The sequence below is a fragment of the Corvus moneduloides genome, chromosome 7 (assembly GCF_009650955.1).
Source record: "Corvus moneduloides isolate bCorMon1 chromosome 7, bCorMon1.pri, whole genome shotgun sequence".
NCBI classification, from domain to species: domain Eukaryota; kingdom Metazoa; phylum Chordata; class Aves; order Passeriformes; family Corvidae; genus Corvus; species Corvus moneduloides.
This window is the reverse complement of record NC_045482.1, coordinates 7,085,626-7,102,670: the sequence shown is the minus strand read 5'-3', so window position 1 is coordinate 7,102,670 and position 17,045 is coordinate 7,085,626. Positions and strand designations below refer to the sequence as shown.

Here is a 17,045-nt window from a genome sequence, read left to right as displayed (position 1 = left end):
CTAGCTGTTGGATCAGCTCTGATACTCATCTGCTTTATATCATCCATGGCCCTATTTGTGCTGCTCTCCTGGTAAGCATTTTTCAGATAATATTTTGTTTTCTTGTTTGTTTTCTGTCTGCTCTTGATGGACTTATAAAGGTAAGAGCCTTAAGCTAAGATTTGGAGGTCACTGTCACTTGTGAGTCTGCTGCTTAACCCAGCAGGTGCCTCAGACACACCAGGTACAAGAAGCTTTGGCCTTACTAAGGATCTCTGCCTCTGCTCCTTTGAGAAACTCAGGGTTTGCAATGTTGATTATCACTCCATTAAAATGCTGGTGATGAGGAAGGGCTAAACCTTACCTGGAGTACTGGAGGGGAATTTCAAATCCTTCCTTTAGCTGAGAATGCCTCTCATGCCCAGACTAATTGCCAGGTGTACCATGCTAGAAGCCGCATTGTGTCGCTGTGCTGTGGCCAAACAGCCACCAGACTTTCTGAGGTGCAGGGAGAGGGGATTTGGATGCCAGGACTGACTGTGTGTGGGAATATGGGATGGAAAGAAACTAGAGCAAGCCCTTGGGATAGAACCAGTGCAAATGGTTCTGCCAGTACCTGTGACTGCTCCTGTTCTGATACTAATTTAGCACTGTCTGCTTTGGCCACTGGGGTGTTGCAGCTCCTCTGTTTCTGGAGTTCTCATGAACTCTTAGAGCACAGTGTTCTGTCTGACACCCCAAGGTAATGCCAGCTCTATTCAGTGTTCGCTGCTAAATGCAATTCTAGGTGAGTAACTGAAAACATTACTGCATAAAAATCAATGTGGTATGTCAGTTGCACTGGGACTGGATTTAACCTATGAAATTCAGTCAGTAGATTGTTGCTAAATAGAAATAGATATCTACTTAAACAATTATCTACATAATTAGCATAGAGGCATTCTATATATGATTAGCCCCTGACTGCGTATGACAGTTATTTGTTTTATTGTAACAGAAACTTTGAGCTGCTCTGGCCAAACTGGTGGGTCCATGTCTGCTGACTTTTCTCCTGGCCTTTCAGTTCACACAAGGCAGTTGATTAAGAATGAAAACCTTAAGTAACTTCATGGAAATAATTTTGGGTCCTGATCTACAAGAGTTTCTTTTTCTGTTAACCTCCTCCTACCTGTGGAGGGCATTCCATGCATAGAGAATTCTCTCAGAAGACCATTGTATAAATCATGGGATTCTTGTGACTCCTTTTTCATTCTCAGTGAAATTAACTAATGAACTTAAATTTTGAAGACTGTGATGATACCATGATGCATCTGAGCCCCTCTGTGTGGGCAGCCAGAGCAATGCCCATGAAATTATTGAGAGCTATGACCCTTGGGGTGTGAATTATTACTGGTAATCTCCCGTCCTGTCAGTCAGGTCTGCCGTATCTGTTCATGTAAGGATCTGCTGTGCTCTAATCTGTAAAGTTAAACCCAATTCTAAATCCTTTCAATTTTTATTCTCTCTGCTTTACACAGAAGATGAAACCCCTGTTTTGACAGAGTGGTATAGAGGGGGCTTTTTGTGGGTTGTTACTTCCATTGTTAGGGGGTCTCTTCACAGTTCTATCACTTTAAGTAAAGCTTTTCAAAGCTGAACAATAATTCGCATTAGAATTTGCTTTAAATAGCATTGTAAAAATTTGTGCAAAAGCTATAAGACTGTACTATCTTCCATGAAGTGACCTCATTTTGGGATGTAAGGTCATTTTCTCCTTCTAAGCAGTGGCCTCCACAAAATCACACTGCAAGTGGCCAGACTCCTGTGGGATTCAAATGCACTGGAGCCATTCCAAATGATCAAGTCTTGTTTCTATTCAAGGCAACACTCAGAATGTTCTTTGATTTTACTGGAGGCATAATAATCATCTCTGTGGGGTTGGTTTGGGCAGAGTCTGTGCAATTTGCAACTTTGTTCATCTCTGATATTCCTATATTTTTCATAAGCCAACTGAAGGTGTTTCTCTTGTATTTTTCAGTAAATTTATTTGAAAATCATGCAGGAATAACAGATTAAACTGCACATCTTGCCTGTGATGTGAAAGTACTTTAAAGGAGTTGCTTTCCTTCCTGGAACCAAAAAATGTAGTATTTCAATTCAGAAAAGACAAGGCAGGGCTAAAGATGTTCGATTAAATGCATGTGTTTAGGCTTTGTGAACAGAACCCTCATTTGCTTAAGCAGCTTGCTTGCCAGATACAATTTCCACACTTTACTAAGCATGACCTGCTTCAGTAGACATTTAAGCAACAATATTAAACTGCAAATTAGATAATGAGGGGGAAGACACTGTTTCTATTTGCAGGAGCAGATCTCAAAGAACATGAAGGGGGACTGTCAAGTGGGTGCCAGGGAGAATTGGCAGAAGCCAATGGAAGTTTAACTCTTGTACATCACTGAAAATCCTACAATTACAAGAAGTTAACAACAACGCTGCTTTTATGGTCCCTGTTGTTATATAACTGTGGTCAGATCCCTGCCAAAGAAACAGGAGCAGACATAGGTTGCACTTTGATTGGAATTGTCTTCGACTGACCATTAAATTACAACTGTCTGCCTAAGCAATCACAATTAAATAAAAAGAGTGGGAATGAGACAGTAGAGGGTGATGTTGGTTTTCATGCTAGACAAATATTGATCAAAATTGAGGGGAGAAGGTAAAGGAATTGGATTGCATGTTAGTGAAAGCAGTAGTGATTTCTTTGTAGACTTCAGATGTGCCAGTGCTCTTGTGGTTTTGTTGGTATGGGTGCCACTGAGTTATCTAACTATGCCATTGTTTATATCAGTAATGCTACAGGGATGTTCCTTTCTCCCCGTAATAATGTTATGTATTGGTGTCATAGTCTGACAGACTGGTACAGATGCAAGTTCCGAGTGAAGGTGTGCTAGAAGGAACTTCAGGCGCTCCCAGCTTTGTCTTTCATGTCCTTGTATTTAATGACTTTAAGCCGGCCTCAGTGCCAGGCTTAGGAGTTTAGAAGTTGAATGCTCAGCCCTCCTACGCCTGGCCTTGGGAATGTCCTCAGGCCAGCTATAAGACCTGTCTTCATGAGCACACACCCATGTTGTGCCCAAGCAGAAGATACAGAGCTGCACAACTGCATTAAAAGCCAAGCAATGGCTACCAACTTGTATCTAAGAATATCTGAGTGCTTTGAGTGAGAATGGTCTGTTTATATCATCCTAAGGAAGAACTGAAAGAGAATTTAAAAGTACAAGGATTATTATAGTGCTTAGTGCAAACTCAGCATAGAGAAAAGTAGAAATATCAGGGACATGAGGAGAGTTTAATTCAAAAACTGCAGCACCCATTGACTTAGAAACTCAGCTTCAGTTCACTGACACTTTCAAGCCAGAACTTAAATGCTCCTGAGTTTCCAGTATAGGCACCAACACATTTTTTTTGTCTTGGATTGCCTTCTCTGCCTTTGTTTCCATTTTTGCTCAGTTGCCCTGTTCAATTTTCAGGTCACTGTGGGGCTGTTGCTATTTCACTCTGTGTTCATAGTGCAGATAGCACAACAGAGCTCCTTTGGGCTTTTCCAAACCATCACACTCAATTTGATGATAATGTGCATGCAAGGAGTTCCACTGCCCTACTTTTGCTTAAATGTAAAAATCTACTCAGCACCTTGCTTAAAACCAGGACCGGTTTTCATCACTTTAATTAAAAATTCAGTTCATCCCGATCTCGCTCTTATTTTCTGACAGAAGATATTTTCATCAAAAATTGGTGCTACATACTTCTACTGGCATTCATCCTGTTCTACTCAACTGTGCCCTTTGCTTTGCCTCCTCCAGCATTCTGTTTGCCCTTTTAGCTATTTGCAAACTCTTTGCATGTTTAATTTTGTGCATTTTGGTTTTGGTGGGTAAGTGAAACAAATAGCAAAAATTCCGTGCATGTTGTAAAAAAACCGGCTCATTGGGTGCTGCTATTTATGCCTGGCTGCTGCAACTTTCATCTTCAGTTAGGGCTTAAGAACAGTGTTATAGGAATTGGCCATGCTACCAAAACATGAGAGGGCAGAAAACTCAATGTTTGAGACATGCTAATGTTGAACAAGTAGATTTGAGAAGGATTAAATTTAGAAATAGAGGAAGGACTCATTGTCTACATGTACTATAGGAAGTTGGATGGGGATTGTGGGCTACATAAAATCTAAATAAATCCCTTGAGAAAGAACCAGAAGACCTTGGCTGTTTAAACAAAGCTTAAAGGTAGCTGGAGGCTTCCAGGAGAAATTCATGCAGTAGTTTCCTATGTAAAACAACTTCCTGTTAGAATGATTTAAATAGCATGTAAGCAGAATATAAATAATATCCCATATCTGTCAAGGGCCATGTTGCTATAATAGCACACAGCTATTTATTCTGAAAGCCTGAACTGACAGAAAGAATTCTGCCAGAGCTGTGGAGGCATCGTGACAGACGTGCTCTGAAATGCCTTCCCTGCTTGCACTTGTCCTACAGCAAGACAGAGCCTCCTCCTACACCAGAAATTCCGAGGTGTTTTAGAAGGGAGTTGTCTGTCTCTCTTCCAGCTTCTTCCCCCACCCCCTCTTTTGTCTCTAGTTGTTGGCAAGGGCAGAAAATCCTCTGGAAGCTGAGATAGGAGCAGACCCTGTGTCTCTCCCTTCCGTAGTGGGTCCCCAGAGCACCTTTGTCCTGTCTCTGTGCCCTTGGATGAGGGGATGGACTGGCTGAGCTCTCAGGATCTCATCTACCTGCAGCTTCCACCAGGGGCTGCACAGGAGACACAGGTGGGATGAGATCATCCCTAACCAGCTGTTGCTCTGGTTACTCATCCTTGGGCTCTTGGGGATATGTGTGTGTGTATATCCGTCCTCATATCTCTGTATGTATCAGTTTTGTGCTTGCTCACAATGACAGTTCGGGATTTTTTTTCTGGTCAAACTGAAGGAACAGAGACAAACCATTCCTAACAAGAAAAGCCTTAGTAACTATGGAAATAATCAAATTCAGTAGTGCAAGGGAATGACATAGAGCATCATTTCAGTGTTTGCCCCATTGGCAGCTCTGCTGAAAGAATAAAAGATCCAACAATTGGTGACTGTGAGAATGCCAAATCCACTGTTTATCTAGAGGAATATACAGTTCCTTGTAGCAGTATTTTGCCTGTCTTTTTTTATTCTGATTTTTTTTCTCTATAAACTTACCAAATTCATGTTTGAAAAATAAAAAGTAGCTTTTTGAAGAACCGTATTTAAATACAAGGAGGGAAAAGCATCATCCTCTCTCTTGACCAATCTGAGAAGAACCAATCCTTCACCAATGCACTGTTACTGACCGCAGAGAGAAAGTGGGTTGTTACCACTGGCAGATACCTGGATGCACACTTGTTAAGAGAGTTTGAGGAGTGTATGTGGATACTGGAAGTTAGAGCCACATCTCAGTTACTTAAAGGTGTTTTCAAAGAGGTTTAATTGATATTTCTTTTACAATCACAATGCTAGCCAAGCAGTGTAAGTTTCTGTTGTCTGGTTTTCAGTCTCACAAATCAGCGTGTGGGATTATTTTTCAGACCTCCTTCCCAGTGTCATTTCCTTTTCCAACAGGTGAACCTTTTCTTCCTGCTGAATATCGTTCGTGTTCTCATAACCAAGCTGAAAGACACCCACAAGGCTGAATCCAACCTGTACATGAAAGCAGTGAGAGCCACCCTGATTCTTGTCCCACTCCTTGGCATCGAGTTTGTGCTGTTCCCATGGCGACCAGAGGGCCGGATCGCTGAGGAGGTGTATGACTATGTGATGCACATCCTCATGCATTACCAGGTGGGAAGCAGCAGGCAGGCCTTGCTCACCTGAGCTACAGAGCAGTTGGCATGGCAATCAAATAAAAGAGAAATGATTGTGTTATTTCAGTTTTGAAAGATCTTCCTCCAGTAGTTTTATACACGGCTTTGACTTTCTCACTATGCTGAATTTTCATTTAATTGCCTTCAGATTTTCAAAGGAAAGAAACAACATGGCAGAAAGCTGGCCCCATAGTTTTAGTGATCCATTTTTAGAAATAATTCATCATGTTTATATTTGTCCTGCATTTTCTCTGCTATCTACATCTGAATTTTATCAGAAACCTTTAATTATGTCACACCTGAAATAGCCCATATCCACATGAATTAAAGCAGAATCTTTATTTTTATTTTACAGGGTCTACTGGTGGCTACAATTTTCTGCTTCTTTAATGGCGAGGTAGAGTAACAATTTTTACTATATTTATAATAATTTTTCTATGTTTTTGTTTCAGCAATTAAGGAGGTGGTAATTTTTAACTTTTTTTTTTGGTTTTATGTCTAAATTTGTCTAAATCAAAAAAAGAAAACAGAGCATCAGGATGCCAAGAGTAGAGCTTGGAAAGGACTGTGCCATCATTCGTGGCACCATTAAGTGTGTTAAGACTGATTCTTGGGTGCTAAGCAACCTACATTTGTCTTGATTATATAAGAAATTGAAGACAGTTGTCATTTTGATATAAAGTCCCAATAAATATCATAACACTGAAGTGCAATTCAACACCCAGAAGGTTTATTTGTCTGTGTTGGAAACTTTAGAGGATGTTATCCTGGAGAATCATCGTTCGGTCCTTCTGTAGCAGGAACAAGACACACTGCAGACATGTTGCTGGGCTGGGGTATGGCTGTATCCCATGGCAAGGGGCTGGAATTAGATGGTCTGTAAGGTCCCTTCCAACCAAAATTATTCTATGAGTCTGGGATTGTTTTATGACGGTCTCTGGGAAAATTTTAGGCTGAGGTTTGGAAAAGTGTTTTTTAGCACAAGTGAAAAGTACCATTCCAACAGTCAGACCTTAACAGCTTGGTGCGCTCGGGTCAGGAGCTTGTGCTGGTTAGAAGTGCATGTGTAAGATGCCATGATCAGCCAATTCCAAGGACAAACCTTATTCTAACATTAGAGGATTGTGCCAGGTTTCAGTAATAGATGGTATTGATCCTGTTGAAGCTAACAAGCTTTGCTGTTGTCTTGGATAGATCAAGGTCCCTGGCATGCACAGAGTGACTTTCATACAGAAACTCTTGCCCCAGGCTGTAGACAGTACACTTCCAGAGGCTTGGTTTCAGAGATCAAAGTAGTAGGAAGGCTAAAAAAATATATATAAAGTTGTTACTGTTGCTTTTGCTTGCAAAAAATATCTCAGCAACCCCAAAACAAACAAACATAACTACCCCCACTGAAGAACTAACTGGTAATTTTCCAACACTTTTGGCAGAGGAACAGTTACAATGCTATACTTATTCCTATGCATCTGTTTGTTCATTTGTTCTACCTTTAGTATGGTTACATTATAGGCTGTCAGCAGAAATGTGGGAGTAACCATAATAGGGTTGGTTATCAGATGTTATAAAATTGTGTCAGTGTGTTTCTGTAGTGTTACTGGACAGTAATTTTTACCTACAGGTAAATATTTGGCTAATGCTAGAATTGATTCATAGATTGTCCTTCCTTCTCTTCCCAAGTCCAAAGCTGACAGAATTACAATGAAACTACCATGGGCTTTGAAGGGTTTTGTGTCTTTGTTGTGTGTCCCACCACCCAAATGTAAAAGTCTCACTGATTTTTTGCCAAGGAGCAGAGGAGATGAAAATAGGCTTTCTCAGAGGTCAGTGGGCCTGGGACAGGGGCCTTGAACTGAATTTACCATGAAGGAGATGCATGTTCAAGTCTCTGCTCGTACATTTGCTTCAAAGCTGAACATTGTTAAGTGTTCTGCATTGGATGTGATCACTTGCCCACACTCTGCATTGACATTTCATACACTCTTTCCCTTCTACAGAGCAGAATGCTCAGAATGCCTTAAGAATGCCATAGTACAGTTCAGAAGGCCTTATAAAAACAGGTATTTGGGAAAAAATCAAAGTTTGTTCTGCTCCAGTGGAAAATGAGGGAGGAGGGGTGGAAAACCTTGAAATTTCTGCAGTTTTTTATGAAATAACATTGTCCGCTGCTCAGTTCCATCTTCAATCTTGTGCCTCTTCCAAGGCTGTTTTTAATTTTAAATTAAGATTAATTTTTAAATATATTCCTGCATCTGTTAATATTTCATTGTTACAAACTCAAATATTTTTTTAACATATCTTCTTCTGCTGTGTAAGAAAAACCAAACCTGAGTCATCCCCTAAATTCACCATGGGCTCATCAGTGGTAAAAGATGAGCTCTTCCACAACTCCTACAAATGCTAATAAGTGAATCACTGCTTGAATATCTTCTGGCAGAATAATGTTGAAAGGTGGACTTAGGCATTTTAGCATTTATTAATTTAGGAATTCAATTTTTAGCCCATAGACCTTGACTTAATTAAATATACGTGTCTGTATTTGCTCTCTAGAGAATGGAAATTTATGCTTTTTAAACCACTTTTGGGTTCAGTGCTTCAATGACCACTATTTGCTTTTTTAAAATTATTTTCAGTATACCTTGTTCAAGAAGGGACTTAGTGCTTTATAAACAACTGTACCAGTAAGGAAATCCAGGGGGGAATGTAGGTAGGGAAAAATGTCAGCACAGAAGAAATGTGTTTCTTTGGTTCCTAAAAGATTCTGGCCCAGCACGTGGGGATGCTGGGCCGCACAGGGGCTGCTTCTCATCCCCTTCACAGCAACACCTCCTGAGAGACTACGGAAGGAGCAGCACCAGGGACTGGTGGCAGCACTTGGCTGCACTGACTCTCTGGTTTAAAGGTGATGCTGACATTGGAATTGACACCTGGAGTGACAGTGGGGCAGAGACTCCCAGTGGGGTATTAGCAATTAAAAAATGCTAAAAGCACTAATTTCTTTCTAAGTCTTAGCCTCTCCCAACTGTTACTGTACATTTTAGTGTATTCTGCACCAAATATCAGGAGCCAAATCTGTTCAAGCAGACACTTCTGGCCAAAAAGTGAACAAAAGTGATCTGCTAGGATAGAACTTCAGTGAAGATAAATTAAGAAATATAAGAAAAATAGCTGGTATGTCCTGCTGACTTTAGCCAAGGAACATCTATCTCCAGCTTGCTGAGCAGAGCAGCCAGGGATGGCCTGTCAAATCCAGTTCTTAACAGGCACTGCAGCTGTTCATCACAAACCTCTTCCAGACAGGCTGTATGTGCAAGCTCTTCAGCTTGGATCTTCTGTGGCAGGGTTTCCCCAAGGACACTCACATTCTGCTTGTGGGCCAGCATCCCACAGAGTAAGATGCATTTTCCAGCTTCAGATGGCTTGGCGTGGCTTTTGGGGTGATACAGGCTGTGGTCAGAGGAGAAGCTTGTCCCAGCTCTCTGATAAATCACTAGGAAGAGTCCTGTTGAACTTTTAATAGCAGGTGTTATAATGACCTACGTGATCTGTGTAAGCCTTGTGGGCTTTGTTTGCTTTTTTCTTTCATTTCGCTGCTCTACAGAAATGTTGCCATGAAGATGAGAGTCTCAGGTTTGCAAGGTTATACAGTCTGTTTAATAATAGATGGGATAGATGAGGCTGTGTTGTGTTTGGTTTGGGGGTTTTTTTCTCCTAGTTGGTTACTGAGCTGTTTAATTTGTCCGATATTCAACATCAAGCTACTAATGTTATAGGCCTGGAAGGAGTCCTTCCTGCAAACTCATCAAATCCAGCCATTATTAAGTTATAAGGTGAGAAAGAAAGAAAGACTCTTTGAGCTGGAACCAGCATCTCTGTTAATGACTGAGAAATATAATTCTGTTACTTCAATATTTTTCATTAAATGCTTTCCTTAATATTCTTTCTTGTAAAAAAGTCACAAAGTTCTGCCCCTCCTGAGCTGAATTTATGTTCCATGCCACTGGTCAAAGCGGAGGAGAAAGTGATAAACATTCTACTCTCACTTTGTGGGTAGACACATATATTGTTAAAGAGTGTAATTGATTTTTCCCATTTTCTTCTATAAATGATTGGAAGGTTAGAGAAGACTGAAAGTCATAATAGATGAAAGGAGATAACACCCTACAAGAGCAGCCATAGAGCAGGAAGGAGGTGAAGTCCTGATTCAGCAGTAACGGAGAGGCTTTGGGAAGAACGCCAGGAATACATGGCTCAGTTAGAAATGCATGAAGAAGAGAGCGTGATGGGCACTGGGGCAGCAGAGAGGAAATGCTGTTTCCCTGTACAGGAAACACTTTTTATAGCTCTCTGTCCCTGGCATGGAGCAGCTGGACTTCTTTTCCCTGGCAGTAGCCCTGAGGCACTTGTCTTGCAGGGATGCTTGTGGCTCTCAGGAGCTATGGAATCCTTAGTGTATCCTTTAGGACTAGTTAACAAATGTTATTAACAAGTGAAAATAAGATGAACAATTGTTACTGAAGGAACCAGGAGATGTGTGGGAGAGGCCTGGAGTGCGTAAGGCTATGTGCAATTTGGCAAGCCTAGTTTATCTCCCAGCTCTGCCAAGAGACTTCTTTGACCTTGCTAAGTCATTTAGCTCCAGTTGCTTGCATATTCCCCACCTCCAGCCTGTCTTGTCTAAAGTGAAAATTGCTCAATGTGTAATTTTTTGCATGTGTGTCTATGTTCAAACTCTGACCTTATTGAAGTAACTGACTGTGAAAGGAGAACAAATAGAACATAGCTTAGTGATGAACACAGATTGATTGATTCCAAACTAAATTCCAAGCTTTCCTCTTGGAAAAGTTGGAATTTTGAATATGCTTCTTGTCTTGGCTTTATGATAGGTTACAGGAGATGGATTCAACCTGTGCGAAGATTTAAGGTTCTGTATTGGTTCTATTCTAAGGTTCTATGCAATGCATATATTAATTAATCAAAACCTTCCCATGCTGAAACAAGAACTCTGCCTTTAGACTCTGACAAAATTCAGAATTTTGATATGAAAAGCAGTAAGAGCTGAAACTCAAAAGTATTAAGGTATTTGATTTCTCAGTGTTTGAAGATTGGTTTAGATGTTTAGAGTAGATTTGAAAGTTTTTATGAGCAGTAAGAGAGCACTTCCTTTGCTCTAAAATGCTAATTTCTTATGTTAATTGATTGATACTTTTTTCCTTACTCTGATATTTCCTTGTTAAAGATTTGAGAAATATGAAGTTCTCCTTTAAACAGAGGTTTCTGATACCAGACTGCAGGAAGTCTAAAAACTACATCCCTTTTCTTGTATTTATTTTTATTTTTCATTATTAAAGCCAGAGTAAAATTAGACAAAAGGAGCCATTGTGTGAGGGAAATGTAAAGCAAACATAAAAGAAACCCTGAAGACATGGAAAATCCTAAAAATATTTACCCACAATATAAACAGTTAACTTGGGGCAGTCACTATTCACTGGTTAGTCAATGCAGGAGTGCTTTCTGCACAAAGTTTGGCTGAAAAGGAAATTAAATATTCATGATCTGTGGGCAGTTTTTTTAACATAGGAAAATGTCTGGAAAAAGCAACAACAGGTGCTATTACCATTCTTAGCATTCCCCACTTGGCCTCTCCCCTGAAAGACTTAATTCCGTGTGAATTTCATGAATGTGACACTTCATCATTCCAATGTGCACAGGTGTTTAACCATATTGGAGGAGAGGAAGGCCATGACAAACATCACATCCTTTTGGTGGAGACATGTAAACCAACAGGGCCTTCAGCTATTTTATCAGCTTTATTTTTAACTCTGGTAGAAATGTGGTGTTCAGGAAATTGTCCTGCTAGTCATTTGCTTAAGGTATGGTCAGAAATCGGGAAAGACTGGCTTGTGCCAAAATCATAGCAAATGTAAATTATGGTTTGTTGAGAGTAAATGAATTCACAGCTGCTGAGGATGTGGCCTTCTGAAAATAACGGTGAACAGAAATTACCTTTTTCACCTCTATTTCTGATCTGTCTACACTGGACTGCAGTTCACAGGGGAGGAAGCAGAAAATTGTGTGGCTGCTGTTCCTTCTGTAACCTGAGCCTTTTCCAGGCAGCTAGTATGCTACAATTGTGAAATGCTGTTACTTCACACCAAATTTGCTGAAAAATAATGCATACCTAAGTTGTGAATAATTCAGAACATCTCAAGGACTAAATGGCATGTATGTAGGTACCCTCCTTGTCCAGAATTTTGGAGCCTTACTGCCTAATTTGCTGAGATGCCTTTACTGTGTCCTTCATGCATCAAAGAACAAAGTCCCCTGAGCTGTCCCCCAGTGTTTATGTGCATTTGTTTTGTCTCGGGGCACAGGTGCAGGCTGTTCTGCGAAGGCACTGGAACCAGTACAAGATCCAGTTTGAGCACAGCTTCAGCCACTCGGACGCCATGCGCACAGCCTCCTACACCGTGTCCACCATCAGCGACGTGCAGGGCTACGGCTACAGCCACGACTGCACCAGCGAGCACCTGAACGGCAAGGGCTACCACGACATGGACAGCATGGTGCTAAAGACTGAGAAGCTCTATGGCTGATGGGCTGCCCAAGCTGGCCTGTGCCCACGGGAATCCACAGCTGATTCAGTGACTTCATGGCCAGAAGATGTTGCCTGACTTGGGATATGTTATGCTCCTGAATGATGCAAACTAAACCAACACGTTTCTCATACATATATGTGTGTGTGTATATATATGCACACACATGCATATATAGATATGTTTGTGTTTCTGTGTATCTATACAGTATGGACAGCTGTACATATATATCTATATATATATATGTGCATTTATATAAGGATACAAACTTTGCCTCTTCAGTTTCTACTGTGTAGACAAAGTTGGCAAATTTTTGTACAAAGGGAATCAATGAAGGATTTCTTATTTTCTTGGAAGTTTGTATAAGAGTGTGCTGTGTTGAAGCCACTTCATTTGCCTATAGAATTTTAGAGTGTAAATACAATACTCTGTTGTCTTAATTCAACCTAAAACAGAACAAAGCAAAATGGTTTAAGTAGGTGCAATAATAACAAGAAGTTTTCCAGGTTCTTTTTTTGGTTCAGCATTTGTTTGGCTGTCAAAAAAGCCTGACAGGTAGTCTGAGATAACAGATTCAAAGACAGATACTGCTGTTTTGGTTAAAGAGATTGATGCTTTGGTTTGGCCAGTTGGGTTTTTTTTTCCCCCCACTCTTTTACATCAAGCACAGAGACCCCACTTCCAGCATGAGTCTTGATGTACTTCTAATCTGCAGTGTAATACCTTGCACCAAGATTTCAGCAATTTTATTTAAGCTATTTCAGGATTTTCAGAAGCGTCTCCTTCTCCTGAAGTGTATGGAAGTTTCTTCTGGATTTAACAAAGTCAAGATTGATGAGGCCTCACTGCCAGAGAGAAAAGGAGTAACCTGAGTCACTCTAAGTCCCTCCAGACACTCGTAGTACCTGCAGCGGGTGGAACTTCACTGTGTACTTAAGGACTTTACTCAACTGGAGATCATGTACAGAATTTTTTGTAGCATTATTCTGGTTTTACTTTTAAGTATTTCCCTGGCCATATGCTTGATAACTTATTCCTATTCTTGGGGCAAAGTTTTGGTTAATTTTGTGGCTGGTTTTGGTGTCTGAGATAAGCATGGAAGACTGAACACAGTGCACATGATCTGCTACCTTTAAAGCCAGTGTGTGAGACTCAGACTAATCAAGCAAACTAATGTTAGTAATTCTCATTATTTGGAAAATCCAGTATAAACTTTTTATTATAAAGGTTCAAAACTTTATGGATTGAGAATTTCAGTATTATTTTGGATTGGTTGATTCTGAATGTCTCAGTTAGTTAGCTAAGAACAGTACTTTATATATTGTTTCTTTGGTTCTGCTGCTGCATAAAGGTCGCACTGAAAACTAGGAGGTTGTCAGGAAGGTCTTGAGAAAATGTGTCCTTTTAAAAATTTATGTTTTTGTTAAATCTTTACCCTTTAAAGAAAGAGTAGTTTTGTTAAGTGAAATGACAAAAATGCTCAAGAATGAGGGCATGAAACGAGGTGAGTTCACTGAAAATTACAAATGTAAGAAAAATTTTTGTACCTTTCATTGCAGATAAGTCTACTTGAAGTGGGGAAAAACCAAAATTAAGTAGAAGAAAAAGTAGATGCTGGAACTCAGACTGTTTTGCTAATGAACATAGATCTGGTGCATGTAGGCCAGTCAAAAAAACTGGAAGACAGTTCTTTCTGAGACCACTTCAGTTTTAAATAATTTTGCATACAGAATTATTGTGTACAAAACACCTTGACTTTGACATGTAAACATTTTTGTCAGTAGCTTTTCTCTAAGCTTCATTAGTGTCTAGGTAATTTGCTGTCATGGTGTTTATTACTTTGTGACTTCAAAAGGCTTTAAATGCTTTGTATTTAGAAAAAAAAAACATTAGGAGGATGTGGCAAGTTCATGCCACTTGAACCTTCCTATAGTTTTTTACAGTTCTTATGTCTGGAGTTTGAACATAGAAGGTCTTTTATTAATGATTTAGTTTCACAATATAGAATCTCAGCTAGGATGCACAAATAAAGATTTCTCCTCGTCTGCAATGCTGTCTGGTCAGTTGATTGGAATGATTTGAAGAATCTCTTGAATTGTGTAGTGTAGAGTAGTGTGAGATCTGGCAATCAGATGTCACAGTCTCTTAAATTGTAAGAATGACAGAAACAATGTCTGCCACAACATGAGTAGAGGTTGCTTACAGCTCTGCTTGCTGATCTGTATAGTGTTACTTAAAATTTGTGCAATGTTCTGAAAATATCAGTGGTGCAGAAAATCCCTGCTCTGCTGCAGCAGCTTTACATTTGTGGGACCAGATCATCAGCTGCTATAAATCTGTCTTGAGTTCCCTTTGCAGAATCTACAGGTACCACTGAGACTCAAAGCCCCGACAGGTGTCTGTCCATTTTAGTGTGCTGTAAGTCCTTTATGGCATATTATTAGACTATTATTTCATGGTACCTGGTGGGTTGTTGTTGTAATTAACACAGAGCTGTTGGTTTAGACTTTAATTAGGCTTCCTTCTCAGAGAGGCAGTTCTAATTTAACAAACTATAGATTTTGTCATTTAATACCAAATATATATTTCTAATTGCTCTCTGTCCTCTATTAGAGAAACCTGTAATGGTAATTTAGGAGGGAAAATTGTTTTTATACAGAAATTATCCTACTTCTAGGTGGACAATCACAGCTTGCTTCTAGACACACACACACACACACACACACACACACACACACACACACTCCCCCCCCCCCCCATCTTCACTTTGGAAATAAACACATCCAGCTGGATGTGCAAGAAAATCTTTGTGGCTGTGAAGGGTCACATGGTATAGCAGAGCTGTATTTCCCCTTTCCTGCTGAAGTTAGATAATCTGATTTCTAATTTGCATAGGAAAATACCAATTCCTTATTTTGTCTTCCTACCTCACCTTTTTTCAGTTCCTACATAGCTAAGAGAAGGGTCTGCTTCTTGAAATGTTTTTCTGTCACCATAAGTTAAAATCAAATCCTTATGCTAATTTCTCATGGCTCTCTTCTACTTTTTTGTATGTTGTAGTCCATATCTGTATTCTCTGGGATGAAAGTAAACTCTCTTTTGGTGGGGCTGTGAGATTCCTTTGAACATGCAGATTATTATTTGTTTATTACCTGTTGTTATTTGCTGTTTCTTAATTTTTTTTTATTTAGTGAGGATTTATTGTATCAATCTAAAGGGGCTACAGCAATAGTTTTCTTATATTTGTTATCTGTAACACCAGCATGTTATGATTCAATGAGAGAAAATGTCTATTTTTAATGCTACTGTCTTCAATTAATAAATGGCTGCATTGCAGGGTCCCTCAGTTAGGTGTTTAACATTGACATTTATGTTATGCAGTTTTTCATGGTGGTGACCTACAAGAGTATTTGGCTATAGAAATGCTGCAAAATGTACTCCTTTTGATGTCAAGAAACATTTGGGCTGGCAATCAGGCAACATCCACATATTGTACAATGTAAATAAGATTAATGGAAGCTATGGCATTGTATTTATTGCTTACACTAAGAACAAAATGGAAAAAATGTGAAGTTATTTTTTTGGTTGTTCTTTATTTTCACCTTGTTTATATGAATCATGCATTTTAATTGCTGAGAGAAGTATTGTTTCTGATCAATAAAATGTTACTCCATTTATTCATCTCTCTTGTGCTGTAATACAACAAAGCTGATCTAAACTAGGCTTTCACAGATGTCTTAACTCTGTGTTAGTTAAATATTAACCCAGGGAGAAAGTAATTACATAGAGTTACTAACAATTATCCTGATTTTAAGTGTTTTTCAATAATTATATTTAATACTAGAGTGCTGAAGTTCTGGAGGAAGTTTGTACAGACAATATAAGATGACTGGACAAAAAATTATTTACTCAAAAGTTTCATATTCCTATTTCTTGTCTTCTGAATCCAGCTTTTAATAAAAAGTTATTAATACTTACTTATGTAAAGCCAAAACGTCTGTTTCATCAGGAACTAACAGCAGAGACTAAATCAAGCTTATCTATCATCATTCCATCAGTCAAGGTGGAGGTAGATAAGCAAACCTGAGCTCAAAGAAAAAACCCGAGCAATATTTAACCACATCACAGGATCTTCAATACTGGATGTTAATACTACTGTCTGCCTGTTACCCATAGCTAAAGTGTGCTAATATCCATCTAAAAAGTGACCAATCTCCTGCCTCTTCCTGACTCTTAAGCACGAGCCTTTAATTCCAGGTAGTTTTTTTGATCTTTAGTTCCTAGGACCAAGTGTCAGGCAGTGGAAATTGTTACAGACTCTACTCACACTAAGTTTTGTCTATTCCTTCAGTTCTCTACCAATACCTGCTAATACTCCCACTTACTGATTCTCTGTATGTACAGAGTTAAAACTGTTACATTTAACAATCATTCTATACTGTTACACAAGTAACTATAGAGAAGAAGTAAATCCAATCCCCCAAATCCAAAAGTTGCCGCTTACATTTTATTGTAACTCAGACCCAGCAGTAGAAGAGGAACACAAATGATATCTACAGTAGCATTTTCCAATGCAGTGTATGTGCCCAAAGGCACTTAAACAGCAAA

At 39.5% G+C, this 17,045-nt stretch overlaps 1 protein-coding gene across 1 annotated transcript in view; it reads left to right on the top strand.

Moving 5' to 3' along the window:
* CALCRL (calcitonin receptor like receptor) overlaps positions 1 to 16,114 on the top strand; it is a 63,867-nt gene extending 47,753 nt beyond the window's left edge. The window contains exons 10-13 of the mRNA XM_032114111.1: positions 5 to 71; positions 5,600 to 5,818; positions 6,197 to 6,238; positions 12,216 to 16,114. Of these exons, the coding sequence (XP_031970002.1) occupies positions 5 to 71; positions 5,600 to 5,818; positions 6,197 to 6,238; positions 12,216 to 12,437 (550 nt within the window). The 3' untranslated portion in view covers positions 12,438 to 16,114. The remainder of the gene's footprint in view (positions 1 to 4; positions 72 to 5,599; positions 5,819 to 6,196; positions 6,239 to 12,215) is intronic.
* The last annotated feature ends 931 nt before the right edge of the window (positions 16,115 to 17,045 follow it).